Source organism: Bos indicus x Bos taurus, chromosome 3, assembly GCF_003369695.1.
Source record: "Bos indicus x Bos taurus breed Angus x Brahman F1 hybrid chromosome 3, Bos_hybrid_MaternalHap_v2.0, whole genome shotgun sequence".
Lineage (NCBI taxonomy): Eukaryota > Metazoa > Chordata > Mammalia > Artiodactyla > Bovidae > Bos > Bos indicus x Bos taurus.
In genome coordinates, this window is record NC_040078.1 from 82,306,296 (window position 1) to 82,328,246 (window position 21,951).

Genomic DNA, 21,951 nt, shown 5'->3' on the forward strand with positions numbered 1-21,951 from the left:
ATGAGAATATATAGCAACTTTTCAAAATGCCTTTCAGTTGTCATTCTCCCAAGCCAACCCAACATTCAAATTTACCAGTTAAGCAATAAATTTAGAATTCTGTGTAACTCAGAAGTATACAACTTCTAAAATTCAGTGCCTCTTATTACTACAGTTGGGCATTAAAATAATTACTCTAAGATAAGTTAATGTTTCTAAATGAAAATTAATTGACAGAAGATATACTGTTCCCTATTATCTATTCCCAAAAGCATAGCTTCCTTAAGCTCTACACTTAATAGCTAAGCTAATAAAACATTTCAGAGATGAAATGTCAAGTTATTTCAAAACCTACCTTTTTCTTAGTTGAGATTTCTTTTAAACAACAACAGTACAGAACCACTGCAGGTATGTATATCAACAAATCAGCAATTAACACTGAAAAAACAAACAAATGATTTTAATCGAGAGTTCATCAAGATTTACTATAACCTATTAGTCACCTCCCTCCAACCTTGAGTGGGAATTCTATTAACACAAGGTTGCTACCCACTCTGGATGAGTCCTTTCCACATGGAGCCCTTTCCATTCCCTTCACCTGTGCCTAATTTCAACTGATATAGGACTAGAGAGTGTCTTAATTTCCTCTAATAAATTCACACATTAAGTTAATTAAATGTATCTAATTCTCTCTTTGCCCTGACCTGAATTTAAAAATTAAGAATACTCAAAGCAAGGGAAGTAAACTTTTATTTTCCCCTCAATATCTATATGCTCCAAATTTTCTGATGCAAACAATACCTCAAATGTGGAGATGCATAGGAGAATCTTTTTAAATGTGAATATTTATAAAAATTCATAAAGTTTTGCTAATTAATGCATACAAAGACCTTGAGAGGCCAAGGTGAAGAAGAAACTGAAAAAAAGTGGGGAAAAAATAAAGCAATTCATAATTCTGAATGTTCAGTCCTTTCAGAACCAAGAAAAACTAATATATTAAGTTCTTCAACAATACAACATAGCTATCCAAAGAGCCTATTTTTCTCTTGTACCAGAAAACATATATTTAAGTTCAAGAATAAGGTAAACAATAGTAAACATTCAGTGTTAGATACATGCAATCTATTTTCATCCCCAGATTCTATATTTAAGATGACACTGAAAAGCTGGAACATATTCAAAGGAGTACAACCAGAGGCCTCAAAACCATGATTACATTCAAGAAACTGGTCATCTAATAAGAGCTGAAGTATCTAAGAATGTTTAACCTGGAGAGGAGATAACTTCACATGTCTGTCAGGTGTTAGGTATAAAAAGGACCAGACTTGTTCTATGTGGCCCAAGGAAACAGAACTTCATATGACTTGTGAAAGTTCAATATAAGAAGGAAATTTCTAATAATTGGAGCTCTTTGAAAATAGAACAGACTATGTCTAAAAGTCGTGAGTTTCCTCCAGATACAGGTACTGGCTCAGAAGCTAAATATCATGAGGTGAGTATGCAGGTCAGATGGGATTAAAGCATTGGAGCGGGGGGGCGGGGGGGGGGGGGGTGGAGTGGTGTGGGAGAGGGAGGGGCAATGCAGGTTCTCTCTTGGACCTGAGAGTCTTTCATGGCGTGAATGGTAAAGAAAACAAATCTGACAAGACTTAGAGTAATTAAGGAAAAGACCCATAAAAGCCTAAGTCTTGTAAAGGTTTAAAAAAAATGTAAGCTCATTACTTTCAACTCTTAGCATACAAAAAATGCTCAATAAACATTTGTTATAAAGATTAGTTCAGCAACACTACACAGCAACACAATGTATGATATACAACTGTTGTTTAGTTGCAGTCATGTCCAACTCTTTTACAATCCCATGGACTGTAGCCCACCAGGCTCCTCTGTCCATGGGATTTCCCAGGCAAGAATACTGAAGTGGGTTGCCACTTCCTTCTCCAAGGGATCTTCCCAACCCAACGACTGAACCTGCATTTCCTGCATTGGCAGGTGGGCTGTTTACCACTGAGCCAGTGGGGAAGCCCATACAACTGTAATTTACTTTAAAAGTGAAAGGGATTTATCAAAGCAAAGGCCTAAACAACTAAAACTTTAATTCAGAGCTAACCAACTTCAGGTGAGCTAATAATATTGCCCTCACTCAGCTTAACAACAGTATTTTACCTCATTTGGGTGTCCATATTATTAAGTGAGATAATAACAAATGTAAAGCACCCAGAGTTATTCGTTTCTACTGTTGTGTGTCTTAGTTTACATACACATTTGCTCAAACAGTATACATATATACGCATATGTACAGTTACACAACTGTAAAAGTCAGTAAGGACAATAATAGAACCAGTTCAAAAAAATGTTTAATTCAATGTTACATTCAACATCTACTGCTCTTTTACCTGTTGCACGCATGAAGAGCTTATGTGCCTGACTCTCATATCCACGTGATGAATGGAGAGCAATCCAGTCTGGATTTATAAACTTTGCCCTGCAAATCAAAGCATATATACATGCACTTTATGCCCCATCACTTTTAGCAATAAGGACACCTGAGGACATATGAATCTATGTTGAGAAGTGGAGCAATAGAGTTAAGGCTTAACTCTTTGTATTTAACCATGTGAAACTGACTAAAGCTAAAAAACCGAGTCCACCTTGTTCATCTTCCAACAAATTCATGTAACATTTTAACTGAAAGCCCTACCTTCATGATACTTTCAGTGTGAAAACAATCTAATGTGTCACCTTGCGTTTACTAAACATGTACTTTGTAAACAGCAAGATACTAGGACTGAGGATCACAGCTTTATAATTTATCATCTTTTCAGTTATCATAATAGGCTACAATAAATAGCTGTTAATCATAAATCACTGCATAAAACTGAACATAATTATTAAAGATACATTAAGTTTTCAATAGTATTACATTTTCCAGAACACTGAAAAGTACAACTAGTTACCATGAAGTTTGGAGACATATTTTTAGTCCAGGAAGCTAATTTTTTAAAAATATGAAACGGTAAAATAAGTTCAGAAGATACTGTGAAGAAGTTCCTCAAATTTCTACTGACACACTGCAGGTCTGAAATGGAATACCACTACAGAGTAGAACTGGGTGTCTACTAAACAGAAGTGCCTTATCATCTATAAACCATTCCATGCCTGTAAAAGAAGGAATTCCAATCCGATCTTAAATCATAAGTGAAACACTACAGTACTTCTAGTTTCTAACTTGACTGGTTAATCACAATACCATTTAGACCTTTATTTTTCATTTACTTTGGGCCATTCCAGGAAAAAAGCTTTCCTATGCACAACTAATCATATTAGATATATTTCTCAGTAAACCATGCATAATTGGTAACATTTCTACTTCAAAACAAAGCTAGATTTTTTTGCATCTCTTTCTAGCATTTCCGCCAAAAAGATTACACAAATATTAAAACTCTGATAGTTAACTTTCCTACAAACCAATTATAAAGGCATGGTGCTCTACAAACCATAATACAATAATAGCTACAAATGATCTCTCCTCCAATCAACAAACTGTTCCTTACTGCATCTGCTAAGGGCATAAATATGTAGTTATGTTAAGGAAGAAAAACTTACACATATGCACATAAAAAACTATGATAAGCTGTAAGAGGTGGATAGTCCAATCCCCAATACTGTAAATTGTTATCACTGCTGTTAAAATACCTGGAAAAAAAAAGAAAGCACCACTCCATCAATCAATATTCAAGAAATAGACTTGTATTCAATATATCATGTCATTTAACTTGAAAAAACATATAAGGTAAAAAAAAATCATCTACATTTTTTCTTTTCCTCTTCTCTCAAAAACTTTTGTGAACTCACAATTAAAGTTGTTAATGAGTAGTGTGACTAAATTATTATCTAAACTGAAGTACTCTTAAGAGTGAAAGAGGAAGCTATTAATAATTAAGCCATAACAATAGAGGTAAACCAAGATTGTCACAGGCAAATTGGAACTTGTTGTCATTTTACTATTAGTAAACTTAAACAATGACTAATACTTATACAAAAGAAAATATGCAACGAAAAAGAGAATTTGCTTCTGACAGTCTAAAAATTACAGAAACAATGTGAAATCACAATTTTAAAAAGTAAAAAATGAATGTTCAAATCATGTAAAGATTTGGTTTGCAAAGAAAGAAATACTGCGTGAAACAGGTAGACTTATTAATATCACTTTGAACACAATTCAACCAACATTTAATGAGAGCCTATTACATGCAAAATTCTGTGAATTAAGGAAAAACACTATATGTAAAGTTCATAAATTAATAGTTGGTTAAACTATTTAATTCATCATGTAATAATTGGTTAAACTATTTAAAATAACTGGTTAACCAATTAACCAGTTGGTTAGAAAGGGAAGAAACTACATATGAATACTGTGACTCAAGAAATGAAAATTTATAGACTACATAGACTATAATAATTTACATAAGACTCCTTAACTATAATCTTTATAACTAGACAGCTTCCTCTATCCAAATAATTTTCTCAATCATTACAAGAATTTATAATAATGGACACCAAACTATATACAATATAAATAATCACTATCCCTAAGCCTGTTTCAGTCAGTTCAGTTGCTCAGTCGTGTCCAACTCTGCGACCCCATGGACTGCAGCACACCAGGCCTCCCTGTCCATTGACAATTCCCAGAGTTTACTCAAACTCATGTCCATTGAGTCAGTGATACCATCCAACCATCTCATCCTCTGTCATCCCCTTCTCCCGCCCTCAATCTTTCCCAGCATCAGGGTCTTTTCCAATGAGTCAGTTCTTCGTATCAGGTGGCCAAAGTATTGGAGTTTCAGCCTCAACATCAGTCCTTCCAATGAATATTCAGGACTGATTTCCTTTAGGATGGACTGGTATGATCTCCTTGTAGTCCAAGGGACTCTCAAGAGTCTTCTCCAACACCACAGTTGGAAATCATCAATTCTTTGGCACTCAGCTTTCTATACAGTCCAACTCTCACATCCATACATGACTACTGGAAAAACCATAGCTTTCTAGCCAGACCTTTGTTGGCAAAGTAATGTCTCTGCTTTTGAATATGCTGTCTAGGTTGGTCATAACTGTTCTTTCAAAGAGCAAGCATCTTTTAATTTCATGGCTGCAGTCACCATCTGCAGTGATTTTGGAGCCCCAAAAATAAAGTCTGTCACTGTTTCCACTGTTTCCCCATCTATTTCCCATGAAGTGACAGGACCAGATGCCATGATCTTAGTTTTCTGAATGTTGAATTTTAAGCCAACTTTTTCACTCTCCTCTTTCACTTTCATCAAGAGGCTTTTGAGTTCCTCTTCACTTTCTGCCATAAGGGTGGTGTCATCTGCATATCTGAAGTTATTGATATTCCTCCCAGCAATCTTGATTCCAGCTTGTGCTTCATCCAGCCCAGCATTTCTCATGATGTACTCTGCATATAAGTTAAATAAGCAGGGTGACAATACACAGCCTTGACATACTCCTTTCCCTATTTGGAACCAGTCTGTCATTCCATGTCCAGTACTAACTGTTGCTTCCTGACCTGCATACAGATTTTTCAAGAGGCAGGTCAGGTGGTCTGGTATTCCCATCTCTTGAAGAATTTTCCACAGTCAATATTCCACAGTCAATAAAGCAGATGTTTTTCTGGAACTCTCTAGATTTTTCGATGATCCAACAGATGTTGGCAATTTGATCTCTGTAGGGCCACCCAAGACAGACGGGTCATGGTGGAGAGTTCTGATAAAACGTGGTCCACTGGAGAAGGGAATGGTAAACCACTTAAGCAGTCTTGCCTTGAGAACCCCATGAACAGTATGAAAAAGCAAAAAAAAAAAAAAATCCTGTTTCAAATGGGTCACAATTTTTTGACATCACAACCCCTTACTCTGAGACTGAAAAAAAAAAGTTTTAAGTTGGCCTTTATCATGATCCAGTTAAATAACCTACTACAGTTGACCCTGAACAACATGCAGATTAGGGGCACTGACTCTTCATGCAGTTGAAAATCCAAGTATAATTTACAGTCAGCCATCTCTCTCCAAGGTTCCTCTGGATCTAGGTTCCACAACCTCGGATTCAACCAACCATGGTTTCTGTAGTACAGTATTTACTATTGAAAGAAATCCATGTATAAAGGGGCCTGCACAGTTCAAACCCATGTTGTTCAAGGATCAACTGTATTCATCTTCAAAAGGTCTACTTTTCTTAGTGTCTGATACACAATATGTAGGTTTGTATGCAGGGAGTGAGGATTAATAAAATGATCAGGGCATGCTAGACAGCCATGGGCACAGTACAGCATGGTATCTTCTGGTGACAGTTATGTACCGCAGCAGCAACATCCATGTGAACAATCCTGGTTCCTGTATCTATCTGGCTGGAACTCAAAATCAAGATACAGTGAACCCAAGACTCCATATAAGTCAGAGTCCCTTTCAACAGCTTGAAACTGGGAAGCTGGGCCAGGCCAATAGTGGAAACCAGAGGACCCACTTCTCTAAATAGGGTTACCTGAACACAGGTACCAAACTGCGTTATTTCCAAATTCACGTAATGACAGGGAGCATTAGCACAAGGTTTTATTGTATTTACCCCAAAGAGTTGTTGAAGGACTGAATTAAACATGTAAAACTGTGAAGCAACTGCCTGACACAAAGTGAGTGCAACAGTAGTTCTAAGTGGTCATTAGCTACAAAACCACTGGGATGGATACAGTAGTGGAAAAGCATCAGATAATTCAAAAATCACATTTTGAACAATATAATTTGATTTGTTTTTCAGCTTCTTCTAAGGCAAAAGCTATTTTTCATTTACTTTAACACTGAGGTCCACTGGAGATAGCGAAGGAGGCATGGATGGTATGCAAAGGTATACACTAACAGTAAAACCACCGGTTGGACTGGGAAGAAGGAATAATACAACCAACAACTAACTGTGCTACCTACTTTATGGAAATGCATAAGTAAGAAGAGAGAAATTTGTGGAAAAAGATAGCTTAAAATTGTTTCAAGTAAAGCTTCAAAATCTACCCGTAGAAACAAAGCAAATAGTTAATTCTCCTGCTTTATATGTATCAGATCCACCTGAAAAGTTGGATAAATACCATTGGAATGGAATGTCCTTTCCCACTGAATTCCCATGTAATCTCAGTAGATGTTTTATCAGAAAAAAACTCTAGCTGCCACAGCAAACTATAAAATTACTCCAAATGTGTTATCATTAACTTCAAAATGTAATTTTTTCTAATATATTGTGGCTATTTTTGCTCTGTACAAAAATATATTCTATTTTAAAACAGTTCCAAACTTAAAGAAGTTTCAAGAACAGTTCAAAGAATGTCTATATATCAAATGTAAAAATTTAATAAAAAACACCTTAAGAAAAATTCAAAGAACAGAAAGAAGATATTTATTTTATACATATACACACACCAAAACAAATGATTAAACTGCAGAATACTATTATACACTGCCGAATACTACGGCAGACAGACTTTAAAGTCATCCCTGTGAACCCATCTCCTGGTATTCCTGCCACGTGTGTGTACATTAATTCCCTCCCCTTGAGTATGGACAAGACATGTGACTTGCTAGTAAACAACCAAGTACAAAAAAAGTGACAGGATGATCATTCTTATGCTTATGTTTTACATATATGGAAGATTCCATCTTGCTGGCTAAGCTACAGAGTACTCCCTTTCACTGACTTGGAAGAAGAAAACTGTCATGTTTCTGTAAGTGGGCATAGCGGAGAAGCCACAGAGCAAGAAACTGCAGGGAGACTCTAGAAGATAAAGATAGATTCCAATAAGAAACCAAAGCCCTTAGTTTTATAGATGCAAGGAAATTAATTCTGCCAATAACTTGAGGCAACTTGGAAATGGTTCTTTCCCCAGCTGAGCCTCTGATAAGACTGCAGTCTCAGACGACAACTGGATTGCAGCCTCCGGAGACTCTGATCATAATACTGAAATAAGCTGTGCCCCAGACTTCTATAATAAATGTGTGTTTTGGACTTCCCTGGAGGTACAGTGGTTAAGAATCCTCCTGCCAATGGAGGGGACACAGGTTCGATCCCTGGTCCAGGAAGATTCCACATGCTGTAGGGCAACTGAGCCTGTGAACCAGAACTACTGAAGCCTGTGCACCTGCAGCCCACGCTCCTCAACAAGAGAAGTCACTGCAGTGAGAAGCCAGCACCACAAGCAGAGAGCAGCTCCCACCTGCCACAACCAGAGAAAGCCCAGCACAGCATTGAGGAACACAGGGCAACCAAAAATGAAAAACAAGTGTGTGTTTAAGTAATCACCGTTTTTGTGGTCATTTGTTACACAGGAGAGAAAGTTAATGTAATTTTTTATCTTAAAATCACACAAATCATTACAAAAAAGATCAGCAATTCATCAGTAACATGGGGGAAATATATAAATATGCAAATTTGAGAAAAATATGATGATCAGTAAATACACCAGGGGCTTCCCAGGTAACACCGTGGCAAAGAATCTGCCTGTCAATGCAGAGACACAAGAGACGTGGGTTTGATCCCTGGGTTGGGAAGATCCCCTGGAGCAGGAAATGGCAACCCACTACAGTATTCTTGCCTGGAAAATTCCACGGACAGAGGAGCCTGATAGGCTATATGGTCCATGGGGTCACAAAGAGTCGGACATGAAGGAAAATCAACATCACATGTACTCAAGGAAATGGAAATTTTAGAAGTCTGGTATTGTTATTATTAAATATTGGTAAGGGTAAGAGATTCTGGTATTGGTATCTATTATAACTGGCTACTTTAGAGATTCCGCTTCTAGGAATCTACCTAGAAAAAAAATGTACACATGCATATAGGAGAAATGTACTTTAATCATTCCCCTAGCAAAATATATTTAGGCTTCTCATAGTTATAACAATGCTGAAATAAACAGTGGTTCCCACAATTCCTCACTTATAAAACTGTGATCTTGTTTTAAAAAGCAACATACTCAGGGTAGGTGGACACTTCTCCTACCCCAGGTGATAAACCATGCCTGCACTAAGCCAGGCATTTCTATTAATGATTGCTTTAAGGGTGGAAAAGATTTTGCTCCATAACAAAAAGAGACGTAAAAAATAAGGTACTTTTATTATTCCTGCCTTGAATATGGTTGTACAACGTCACAGTGCTGGTAGCCTTGGCAGTCATCTGATCTTGAGGTAAAAAGCCTCAGGATGAAAAGCCAACATGCCAAGAAGAGAGGAAAGGAAGAAAATGGAAAAGCCTGAGTTCTTTAACTGCTATCATTGAGCCACTTTACCAGCCCTGCAAAGACCTACTTATGGAGATAATTATTTTATTGCTTTAACTACTATTAGGTTTTCTACTGCTGCTAAGTCACTTCAGTCGTGTCCGACTCTATGCAACCCCATAGATGGCCTCCAACCAGGCTCCCCCATCCCTGGGATTCTCCAGGCAAGAACACTGGAGTGGGTTGCCATTTCCTTCTCCAATGCATGAGAGTGAAAAGTGAAAGTGAAGTCGCTCAGTCATGTCTGACTCAGCGACCTCATGGACTGCAGCCCACCAGGCTCCTCCGTCCATGGGATTTTCCAGGCAAGAGTACTGGAGTGGGGTGCCATTGCCTTCTCCGAGGTTTTCTACTACTTAATGCCAAAAGTGCTTCTGACATCACACATTAAGGAATTGTCATTATAAAAATTATAAAAATTGTCATTTAAAGAAAAAAGTTGCTTGCATCTATCACTTTCAACTATGTATAATGAAATGGAATAAATCAGTTTTTAAATTTAGAATTATAAAGCTGACATTTTAAAACTTTACCTGATAGATTCTGATTTCATATTTCAGACAAGTATATCACTTGAAAGTTTTGACTATAACTAACTTTCTAGATGAACACAGAAAGACTTCACACTTGGAAAACTGAAGTTAAAAAATAAGAAACCATTCTTCAGTCACATTACTAGGTAACAAAAATGGCAAACTAATCAAATTTGACAAAATTAGACAATTCAAAATATTAGAAATGTTATTGCCAATACAGATTTATATCCACTGTAGAAAATAGTGAACCTGTCAAAAGTATGTATTTTCTGTTTTGTAAACTATGCCATTGAGATATATCTTTTTCAATGACAGTCATTATGAATGATATAACAATAAACTTCAAACTACGAAAAAAAAAGAAATCACACCATTTAAACATTAGAACTTGGTGCTTTCACTGCCATGGCCTCTGATTCAATCCCTGGTCAGGGAACTAAGATCGTACAAGCTGTGCAGTGAGGTCGAAAACAAGCAAAAAACAAATATGCACACATCTATTAAAAAAAACAAGAATATCAAATATTTAGCTGATCTCTATTATAAATACTCCAAATTTGGAGTAGGTAGAGCCAACCTGTTAATAGAGAGTTCAATGTGAAGTTCTTATATATAACTCTCTTTCATAAAGGAGTTAAATAAAAGCAGTGACCAAAGCAATCAAGAGAATGATAAAAACAGTTTGTACAACCAGGTTTAATCAAATAATCTACCAGGCACATAATAAGTAAAAAAAGAATACTATCATCAATTATCAGAACATGTTCAACAAAAATGGCAATGCACAGATTTTTTGAAGACATAACTACAGCTAACATTTATTGAGAGCTCATTACACTTCAGGCACTGGTGTAAGTGCTTTAAGTGAATCATTTTATTCAGTCTTCACAATAGCCCAGTGAAATATGTATTCTATTATTTCTACTCTGTGAGTGATAAAACTGTGGCAGAGACAGTTAAATAACTTGCCAAAGCTCACACTGCCAGTAAAGAATACAGGCTCCGTCTGAACACTAACACACACACATACACAGGCAGTCTGACTCAAACATCTACATTCTTCATCACTAAGCTACTGCTTCTTTACATCTCATACGTTCCTAACAGAGAAACTTTGAGGAACTGCCAAAAGAAATATTCTAAGCCCATAAACTTTCACAGTTTATATCCTCAGGAGCTTTCATGGCATACAGTGTCCTATCCTTAAAGTTCTAGTTTTGTATCATATTCCAGCTGGTAGTTGAGTATATGGTAACTTTCAGGGGGATAAAATTTCAAAATGAGCTGACAATATACAGGGTAACATATGTGACTTCAGTAAATAGGAAGAGGATGCTAAAGATGAAGAAACAGAGTATTTTCCTTTTAAGTAATTTCAAATAATCTACATTAACTGACTGATAATAAAATCAAGTTAAAATTATCCATACCATTGTTTGATGGGTAAATTAAAAGTAATCTCTTGCCAGTGTCTCTGAGCTTCATAATCACCAAACATAGGGGGCTTTCCAGCACCTAAAATAATAAGGAAAACAAAGCAAAATAAATTTATACTTCAATTATCATTGTCTTACGGCAATCACATTCAAGGAATGAGGAAGGGCAGACACTGAGGTTACAACTGGGATAATGTTAGGGGAGCGCATGAAGCTGAGTGGGAACCAATAGGTGTTCACTGCAGAGCACTCACCTTGTGAGCTCCACTGCCTTCCTTTGCCCTAATAAACAAAACAGAACTTCCTGTCCCACTGTCAGCTACATAAGCTTTTTAAATTAGCATTTTCTGTTTAAAAGAAAGCCAATTTGTGTTTATTTTCAACTCCCCTCCCCAGTATTTAGAGTATATAAGTACCTCCCTTAACACAATCAATATAAATTTCCCAAAGTTGCTTGTAAATTGGAATTTTGTAACTCCAGTTCACTGAAAGACTCAGTATTTTTCTTAAATGGTAAAAAATTCTATAAAGCAAAGAATCTTTAAAAAAAAAATATATATATATATATATACTTTAGTATACTAGTGATTTTATTTCCTCATGAAAATTTTCTAAACTATAAAGATAGTATAGATAGAAGAAAAGGACACAGAAGTGACTTCAAAAGTCAGAGATGAGGTCTGAATTGTGGCCCTGCTAGCACACTGAGTGACACTGTGTCCCGGAGCAAATGACCTTAGCTCTCTAAGCCTCAGCACATTAAAAACAGAATCAATACTATCACACCTAAAGGACTGCTGGAATAAAGAAGATAATGAACATAAAATGCTCTGTGTAGTACCTGGTACACATAAACATTCAATAAATATTAACACTAATTAGGTTTCTTTTATTTTTATTTTTTTTGGCCATGCCGTGCAGCATGTGGGATCTTAGTTCTCGACCAGGGATGGAACCCACACCCTATGGGCTAGAAGCACCCAGTCTTGACCACTAGACCACCAGGGAAATCCTTTACTTAGTTTTTAATTAGCCAGTTGATAATACTAATCACAAGATATCCAAGTTTATTTTTACTTCATGAGAAACACTGTAAACTATACTGTCCAATAAGTATCATAAAACAATTGTAATAACATATGTCTATAATTTACAAAGAGCTTTTATAAACTAACTATAATAACTTAAGGTCAAGTATAGAACCAAAAACCAAAGACATTGATTACGTCAGGGTTTGATGTCAAATGAATTATATTAAAAACTGCCAGTTTATAGTTAACTTCTAAATTGCAAATAAGGGATAATAGATCTTTAATAACTATCAATAGACAGTGTCTACTACATGCCAAATACAACAATGAAGTAGGGATTATTATCATCCCCAGTTCATAGCTGGCAAACTGGAAACAGGGTCACCGAGGTAATGAGTAGCACAGTCTGGTCTGGAACCCAGGCAGACCGGCTCCGTAATTCATGTTCCTAGCTCCTGTTGTGTATTGCCTCACAACTTGGTTAAGTTGTTGCCTCAACAACTAGGTTCTTAACCCTAAATCATTTTACATGACATAAAGGTAATTCCACTTAGTAAATAGTAAACAAACCACTCTTTAGCTAGCAGTTGATTACAAAATTTTATGAGAAAGCCCGAATAGGTACAGTACAGACACAGGTTTCTCAATCAGCAAGTAAAAAAATCACATGTAGTCATATATTCATTAATCCATTGGGAAGGTGTACCACACTGGTGAAGGACATATTATCACTTTTTACTCTAACCCAGATATTCTCTAGCTTTGAAACACAACATTAAGTAGATTTTTTGCATTTTAACAGCCATATTATACCACTATTCCTTAAATGCTAACATCTCCACCAAGGAGATACTCCCTATAATCATGGGGAAAGCAGATTAACATCTCCAAAGGGTATACACAGTGAGTGACTGCCACAAAGAACTGCCCACAGTAGAGACACATGGATACACACACAAAAACCTACCCCTGTCTCTCTCTCTTGGAAAGTACTATGTCTTGTTCATTTTTGCTTTCTCCGGATGTAACTGCACCTAGCAGATTCTCTGTGAATGATGATGTAGCAAGGATGTCAATATTATCAATATAACAAGGATTTTAAGTTAAAAAAGATTTGAAATTTTGAGTCTCTGATTTTCCACTTACTAAATGTGCAACACTAAGCAGTTTGTGACAGACCAATTAATTACACCAAGGCTACTTTAACACAATGCCCATACATTGGTTCCTGCCTCAAAACATCTTTAAGTTACTATCTGACATTTTGAAATTCCAAGCCTCCGTTCATGCTGCTTACTCTCTCTCCCTATTCATATAACTCTTGTTTCAACTCATATCCAACGTTTAAGAACCAGCTCAACTGCCAAATTCGCCACAAAACCTTCAGGCATAAATTAAAAGCACACTGATCATTAATTATTGACTTCTCAGAACGGCAAACTATAGACATCGTACTTATGTAGATATATAATATGGTTAGGTAGCATCACTGACTCAATAGACATGAATTTGAGCAAACTCCAGGAGAGAGTGAAGGACAGGGAAGCCTGGTGTGCTGCAGTCCATGGGGTCGCAGAGTTGGACATGACTTAGTGACTGAACAACAATATATTTTAAGCATTACTCATCAAACCTCTATATTATTGTTTTATTATTCAAACAAGTGGTGAAATACTTATTTTCCTTACATGAGGCCAGGGATTCTCAGTGTGATTACAGAAAAAGAATTATTAGCAACTTCAGTAGTGAAAACATTTCTAAGTACTTAAGAGCAAAATAAAGTGCCAAGAACTTTAGATGTAATTCATTTGATCCTCAACCTATGATTTTATCAGCATTTTACTAATGAAGAGACTAAAACTCTGAAATTTTAAAATAACTTGTGCACCGTCACACAGTAAGACACAGTAACATTCAAACTCACAGGTGTTTAATCTCATTGCCTGAGTCCTTGTCAGAGCAGAAATGATTTGAATATATATAGAATCATGAGTTGAATAAGAAATAGAAGACAAGAGACATTACAAAAAATTAACACCAAAGGAAGTGTATCAATTGTTTAGTGAACTGAAAACCTGTTACCACAATATCTCAGAGCATTATCTCCTCCTTTTGTTTAACAAACAGCATATAAAAAAAGCAGAAATCAAAATAGGTAAGTAAAGCAGGTTTTTAAAAAGGAAAAAAATTGACTTCTCATGATACTTATGTTTTCAGTATCATATATTTGGTCACATGATTATACTATTTTCTAATAGCGACCTAAATGAGAATTTTAGTTCCAATGGACACAGAATGTGATTTTTCCAGAGTTCAAAGGAAACATATTGTGAGACATACAGTATATACTTTCAATTAAAACTTGCTCCATTAACTGAACAGAATGGGAAATTAACCTACAATTTTTTAAAAAAAGGAAAATAATTCCCCAATGAATTAACTGCATCCTTGCATGTGCATTTTATAGATGTACGTATGTACGCTGGTGGGTATGCTTCTCTTTTTAAGCATACAGCTACTGTCTATAGGAAGATAGGAATTGACTTTTATTGTTTGTTTTTCTTTGCTTTTTGGTCCACTGGGATAATAAAAGTCATAGAGAATCTTAAGTAATTTCCTATACCTGAAAAAATCCAACTATCTAGATTTTCTGAAATTGCTCTAGACTTGTGGTCAATGTGGAGGAATTTACTACCATTCTCTAACAAATAGAAGAATGGATAATGACTCTCTTTAGGGTTGAGAAACAAGTTTCTATCCAGAGTCTGACCTACTTCAATAAATTCAGCTGACACTGGCTATGAAATTAGTACTTAAGTTTTTAAAACTGCTAAAGTGCCCTTAAAGCAACCCAGAAGGACAACCCAACTGCACCTAAGGGAGCTTCACTTGGGAAGGGCAAAAAGGATTCCTTCTACTGTGATTAATTCTACAAATTCATTTACATGAAATTCAGAATTACATAAAGAAAACATATTAATGTACATTTACAAAGCTCCAATTTTGTCTCATTCTTAGGAAAATGAGCTTAAGCACCACTTAAATGTTCATTTTATTAATTGCTGAATTGTTCAGAATTATGTAGAATTTAAAAAACAAGTAGTTTCTTTGATAACAATATGTACTAATTGCCTTTACATTGAAATTTTAAACATGCTAAGAGAAGAGAATATGGCTAAAATTTTCCCTAATAATTCCCCTTTTATATTTCCCAGTGAGTAAGAAGAAACATTACAAATAACAATGGGTAAGCGGAGAGAAAGTATACAGTATGTGCATCTCCAAAGAAGAAATAATGGCCGAATACTAAGCAAGCTCACCTGGGTTTCCCCGCTCCAGGGTTTCCTAATTACGATCTGAAGCAAAACGAAAGCAAACTAAAATAAGCACGTTAAAAACAAACTATAATCAAAAAAGTATTTCAATTATAGAGGGAAAAAAATCTCAACAGAATCACAGACGTTACACTCTTAAGTAATTCTCCCAATCTCCAATAAAACAGAAGTTTGTCACATGCGAATATTGTTAACACTCTTTACGACAGAGTTGGGAACTCGGACAGAATAACCATTTTGGCATTTCTATTTTTCTCATCTGAAAAATGATTTTAAAAAAATGTAACAACCACCTACAAAAGATGCTACAAATATTTCCATTTACAGTAATAATACTCTTCTTACAGAGTAATCCAAAAGTACTTTTGTTGGCTTTCTTAGAAGACAGTTTAAGAGTAAGGTTTAACTTTTTTTGAAGTACAGTTGATTTACAATGTTGCGTAGTTTCAGGTGTACAACAAAGAGATTCAGCTATACATACATATATATCTACTTTTCCAGATTCTTTTTCCTTATATTCAAGATATTGAATATAGTTTCCTGTGCTATAAAGTATGGCCTTATTTATTATCTATTTTATACATCAGATCAGATCAGTCGCTTAGTCATGTCCGACTCTTTGCAACCCCATGAATCGCAGCAGCCAGGCCTCGCTGTCCATCACCAACTCCTGGAGTTCACTCAGACTCATGTCCATCGAGTCAGTGATGCCATCCAGCCATCTCATCCTCTGTCGTCCCCTTCTCCTCTTGCCCCCAATCCCTCCCAGCATCAGGGTCTTTTCCAATAGTCAATTCTTCGCATGAGGTGGCCAAAGTACTGGAGTTTCAGCTTTAGCATCATTCCTTCCAAAGAAATCCCAGGGCTGATCTCCTTCAGAATGGACTGGTTGGATCTCCTTGCAGTCCAAAGGATTCTCAAGAGTCTTCTCCAACACCACAGTTCAAAAGCATCAATTCTTCGGCACTCAGCCTTCTTCACAGTCCAACTCTCACATCCATACATGACCACAGGAAAAACCATAGCCTTGACTAGACGAACCTTTGTTGGCAAAGTAATGTCTCTGCTTTTCAATATGCTATCTAGGTTGGTCATAACTTTCCTTCCAAGGAGTAAGCGTCTTTTAATTTCATGGCTGCAGTCACCATCTGTAGTGATTTTGGAGCCCAGAAAAATAAAGTCTGACACTGTTTCCACTGTTTCCCCTTCTATTTCCCATGAAGTGATGGGACCGGATGCCATGATCTTCGTTTTCTGAATGTTGAGCTTTAAGCCAACTTTTTCACTCTCCACTTTCACTTTCATCAAGAGGCTTTTGAGTTCCTCTTCACTTTCTGTCATAAGGGTGGTGTCATCTGCATATCTGAGGTTATTGATATTTCTCCCGGAAATCTTGATTCCAGCTTGGGTTTCTTCCAGTCCAGCGTTTCTCATGATGTACTCTGCATATAAGTTGAATAAACAGGGTGACAATACACAGCCTTGATGAACTCCTTTTCCTATTTGGAACCAGTCTGCTGTTCCATGTCCAATTCTAACTGTTGCTTCCTGACCTGCATACAAATTTCTCAAGAGGCAGATCAGGTGGTCTGGTATTCCCATCTCTTTCAGAATTTTCCACAGTTTATTGTGATCCACATAGTCAAAGGCTTTGGCATAGTAGTACATATATGTTATCCCCAACCTTCTGAGTATCCCTCCACCCTTTCCCCTTTGGTAACTGTAAATTTGTTTTCTGTGTCTGAGAGTCTGTGAGTTTTTAAATAAGTTCATTTTGATTCCACATATATATGATATCACATGATATGTCTTACGTATTTCCAAAGACAACTTTTAATTGGGTTTTTCCTTAGTCCTCCATAACCCATTCCAGCTACCAAGTAACTCCCTCCTTCCATTCACTAACAAAGCTCCTAAAAGTTGCTGTCTACTTATTAATTCCAGTCATTTGTGGTCTGATAATTAGGAGGCTCACAATGGCCTCCTAGTGATCCTCTATTTTAAATTTTCATTCTATTTGACATGTCTAAAATTTGACAGTTAGCTAGTCCTTATCTTTTAAAATTCCCTGATTTCCTGGCTTCCAGGATAGTAACTTCTCTAGGCTCTAATCCTACATCGTTTCTTCTCAGTCACCTTTAATCATTTCCCCTTCTCCATGGTTAAATCTGTTTTCTCAGTGGTTAAATCTGTTTTCCTCTTGCAATAACAGACACTCCCAACTCTGTGGCTTCAACCATCATCTGTATCGACCTTTTGTAAACATCAAAATAACCTGTGGGTCTTTCAAAAACACCAATGAAACTAATTTCCTGCAACATGGCAGAAACAGAAAGTCAGAAAAAACGCCTCCAGTATAGGAAAAGTACATATTTTTAAATTATTTATTTTATATGTTATACATATACAATTTTAATGTATGGCTGAATTAGCAGCAAAATAATAGAATTCTTTAGAGTCCAGAAACAAACAAACAACAAAAAAAAGGATAGACCCAGAAGAGTAAGCATTTGTCCTGAGGGTATCCAAACATCTTTAAGTGGCCACTACCCAAGGTACTGACCAGCTCAATGCCATGAGTAAGGAAGTAAAGCTTTGTACTTGAACAGACAGGAATTCAGTGTCAGAAAAACCTCTACTAGAATAAACCTTTGACGAGATGGTGAAGATAATATTTATCTCTAGGTTGGCTCTTAGTAGTACATGAAAAAAGAAGTCTCCCCAAAATTCCTAACCATATGCCGACACTCACCCTGTTTGGGACCTGAATTCATGTGAAGTATATGCCAAAGAAATCTTGAGATGAGAATCTGGTTTGACTTTTGCTAAAAGTGCCCAGGTACCTGGCAGGAAGCAACACAAACCCTCTGTGAAAAAATACACAGTAAACTCAGGCCTCAAAGAATTTCCACAAGATATAAGTACTAGGTAATATGAGCTCACAATTCAAAAAAATCACTAACCTCATGAAGAAACAAAGTACTATGAGCAAGAGTCATCAGAAACAAACTATGAAATCAGACGGCAGAAACTGGAATTTTCTGATAGGTAATATAAAATAAGCATGGTTAGTCTATTTAAAGACAAAACAGAACACACTGAGAGTATGCTGAGGAACAAGAGATGATCAGAAAGATCAAGAAGATACAAAGAGGAAACAAGCAGAAGTTGTGGAAATTAAAAACATAATAGCTGAAATCTGAAAACTCAATAGACAAGTAAAAAAACAGATCAAACACAATTAGAAAAGTAAAAATTAGGAAGACAGATCTGATGATTATAAAGAAAGCAGTGTGAAGACACGGTAAGATGCTAAATAAAAGCAATTATAAAGTAGAGGAAAGAATGAAAAGACCCAACATATATCTAATAAGACTTTGCACAGGGAGATTAGAAATGAGAGAGAAGTATTTGAAGAGATAACAAAATTATTCTCTGCTATACCACCTACACTTGGCACAGAGTGAGTGACCAACACATATCTGTTGAATGATTAAAAGAACAAAGATATAACATATTTCTACCAGAGTTCTATAAGAAAGAAAAAGAATGAGAAGGGACAATGGCTGAGCATTTTCTCAAGAAACAGAAGGTACAACTCCCTAGAGAGAGAAATCAAAAATCCTAAGAGGATAAATTCTTTAATATTCACATGTAGATATACCACAGTGCAACTGCAGCAAGAAAGAAAAGACATACCATCTACTAAGGAAAGACAATTAAAGTGACAGCTGATGTCTGAACATCAGCAACAGAAACTAGAAAACAATGAAAGATTTTTGAAGTATTGATATTAAGAGAAAATAACTGTCAATACAGAATTCAATACCCATAAAAACTTCACAACAAAGAGGAAAATGTATTTTCAGTCAAAAATGGAGTTTGCCAACAACAGACTCTCAAAAAAACTCTTCTGAAGATGTACCTCAGGAAGAAAGAAAAGGATCTCAAAGAAAGATATACTATGTAAGACGGACAAACAAAGAAAATGAGGGTAAACCTAAGAAATATTAATTATATAAAGCAACAGTGACTAACACCTAAAATCATGAAAGAAATAAAATCTTGGGCAATAATACCATTTTAATTTGAGGCAGGAAGTAAATATTTGTAACTATAGTTAAAATGTTTCTAAGGCCCTAGCATTGTTCAAGACAGCATTATAGATTTTGTTAAGCTAATGAGTAAGTCCTGAAAGGACAAAATAAAGTATAGCCTCCAAGTCAGGAAGAGAGACAAAATGGAATTAGGGAAGGGAATTGGTTAGACAGATTTGAATCACAGGGATTCAGAGGTAGAGGGTAAAAGAATAGAAAAAGATATATCAAGCAAAAAATAAGCTAAAGAAAACTAGTAAAGCAATATTAATTTTAGAGAAAACAGACTTTAAGACAAAAGCATTACCGTAAATAAACAAGGACATGACAGTGATGTCATAAAATTCAACTCACAAGGAAAAAAATTCTAAATCACCTAATTATACTGATTCAAAATATTCAAAAGGAAATTGACAAAACTACAAAAAGAAACTGCCACTCTCTCAATAACTGGTAGATCAATTTGGCAAAAATCAGTAAGAATATAAAAAAAACTGCATCAGAACATTGAGTAAATGGGTATATGCAGATTATTGAACTGGAGAATATATACATATTAAGCACACAGAGCATTTAAAAAAATTGATCACATACTAGCCCAAGTTTCAACACATTTCAAAGAATTAGTCCCATACATAAAGACTCTCTTTCTGTTGTTATTTTCTACTATACAATTAAATTTAAAATATCAAAGAGATCATTGTTAAAGCCTAAATATTTAAAAATTTTTAAATATACTTTCAAATTATTCATGAGTCAAAGCAAAATCACAATAGAAAGTACAAAATATTACCTCTAGGGTGGTACTTGAAAGAAAATGTATAGCCTAAATGACTTAATTAGAAAGAAATGACTGAAACTTAATAAGCTAAAGCATGTGCTAAACAGTTAATGTAAGAATAAAGCCAAGCATACTACTGAGAGGATAAGAAAAGCTCAAATTAATTTTTTGAAAACACTAATAAAATCAATAAATGTCTAGTAAGGCTGATTTTTTAAAATGAATCAACATAAACCATATCTGAAATGAAAAAGGAACCATAACTAGTTATACAGGAAAGATATAAAAAGTAAGAAAACATAATAATTTATATCAATGTATTTTATTTTTTATTTTAATTTTTATTGGAGTATAGTTGACTTACTGTGTTGTATTACTTTCTGTTGCATAGCAAAGTGAAAAAGTTATACATATACATATATATATATATATATCCACTCTTTTTTAGATTCTTTTTCCATATAGGTTATTACAGAGTATTGAATAGAGTCCCCTAAGCTATACAGTAGGTCCTCAATAGTTCTCTCTTTTATATATAGTAGAGTGTATATGTCAACCCCCGTCTCCCAATTTATCCCTCTCCGTCTAGTCAAGGCTATGGTTTTTCCAGTGGTCATGTATGGATGTGAGAGTTGGACCATAAAGAAAGTTGAACACAGAATTAATGCTTTTGAACTGTGGGGTTGGAGAAGACTCTTGAAAGTCCCTTGGACTGCAAGGAGATCCAACAGCCCATCCTAAAGGAGATCAGTCCTAGGTGTTCATTGGAGGGACTGTTGTTGAAGCTGAAACTCCAATACTTTGGCCACCTGATGCAAAGAGCTGACTCATTTAAAAAGACCCTGATGCTGGGAAAGATTGAGGGCAGGAGGAGAAGGGGACGACAGAGGATGAGATGGTTGGATGGTATCACCAACACAATGGACATGGGTTTGGGTGGACTCCGGGAATTGGTGATGGACAGGGAGGCCTGGTGTGCTGTGGTTCATGGGGTCGCAAAGAGTCGGACACAACTGAGCGACTGAACTGAACTGAACTGAACGACACATTTTGGGGCTTCCCTGATAGCTCAGTTGGTAAAGAATCCGCCTGCAATGCAGGAGACCCCAGTTTGATTCCTAGTTCGGGAAGATTCCCTAGGAAAGGAACAGGCTACCCACTCCAGTATTCCTGGGCTTCCCTTGTGGCTCAGCTGGTAAAGAATCACCTGCAATGCATGAGACCGGGGTTCAATCCCTGGATTGGGAAGATCCCCTGGAAAAGGGAAAGTCTATCCACTCCAGTAGTCCATGGGGTCACAAAGAATCAGACACCACTGAGCAACTTTCACAACACATTTTAAAACTCAGTTGAAATGGGCAAATTCTTAGAAAAATATAAATTATAAAATAAATCAAAAAGAAACAGAAAGCCCAAATGTTCTATAACCATTAAGGAAGTTAAATCACT

At 36.0% G+C, this 21,951-nt stretch overlaps 1 protein-coding gene across 2 annotated transcripts in view; it reads right to left on the bottom strand.

The window, feature by feature from the left end:
• The window catches only part of ALG6 (ALG6, alpha-1,3-glucosyltransferase), a 58,090-nt gene that overhangs the window by 25,647 nt on the left and 10,492 nt on the right, over positions 1 to 21,951 (bottom strand). Inside the window, exons 2-6 of one of the 2 annotated variants that reach the window (XM_027537035.1) lie at positions 15,610 to 15,645; positions 11,253 to 11,337; positions 3,583 to 3,672; positions 2,373 to 2,461; positions 335 to 417 (exon numbers count right to left, since the gene is read on the bottom strand). In XM_027537035.1, the coding sequence (XP_027392836.1) occupies positions 335 to 417; positions 2,373 to 2,461; positions 3,583 to 3,672; positions 11,253 to 11,320 (330 nt within the window). In that variant the 5' untranslated portion in view covers positions 11,321 to 11,337; positions 15,610 to 15,645. The remainder of the gene's footprint in view (positions 1 to 334; positions 418 to 2,372; positions 2,462 to 3,582; positions 3,673 to 11,252; positions 11,338 to 15,609; positions 15,646 to 21,951) is intronic. The other variant, XM_027537034.1, reaches the window with a different exon arrangement.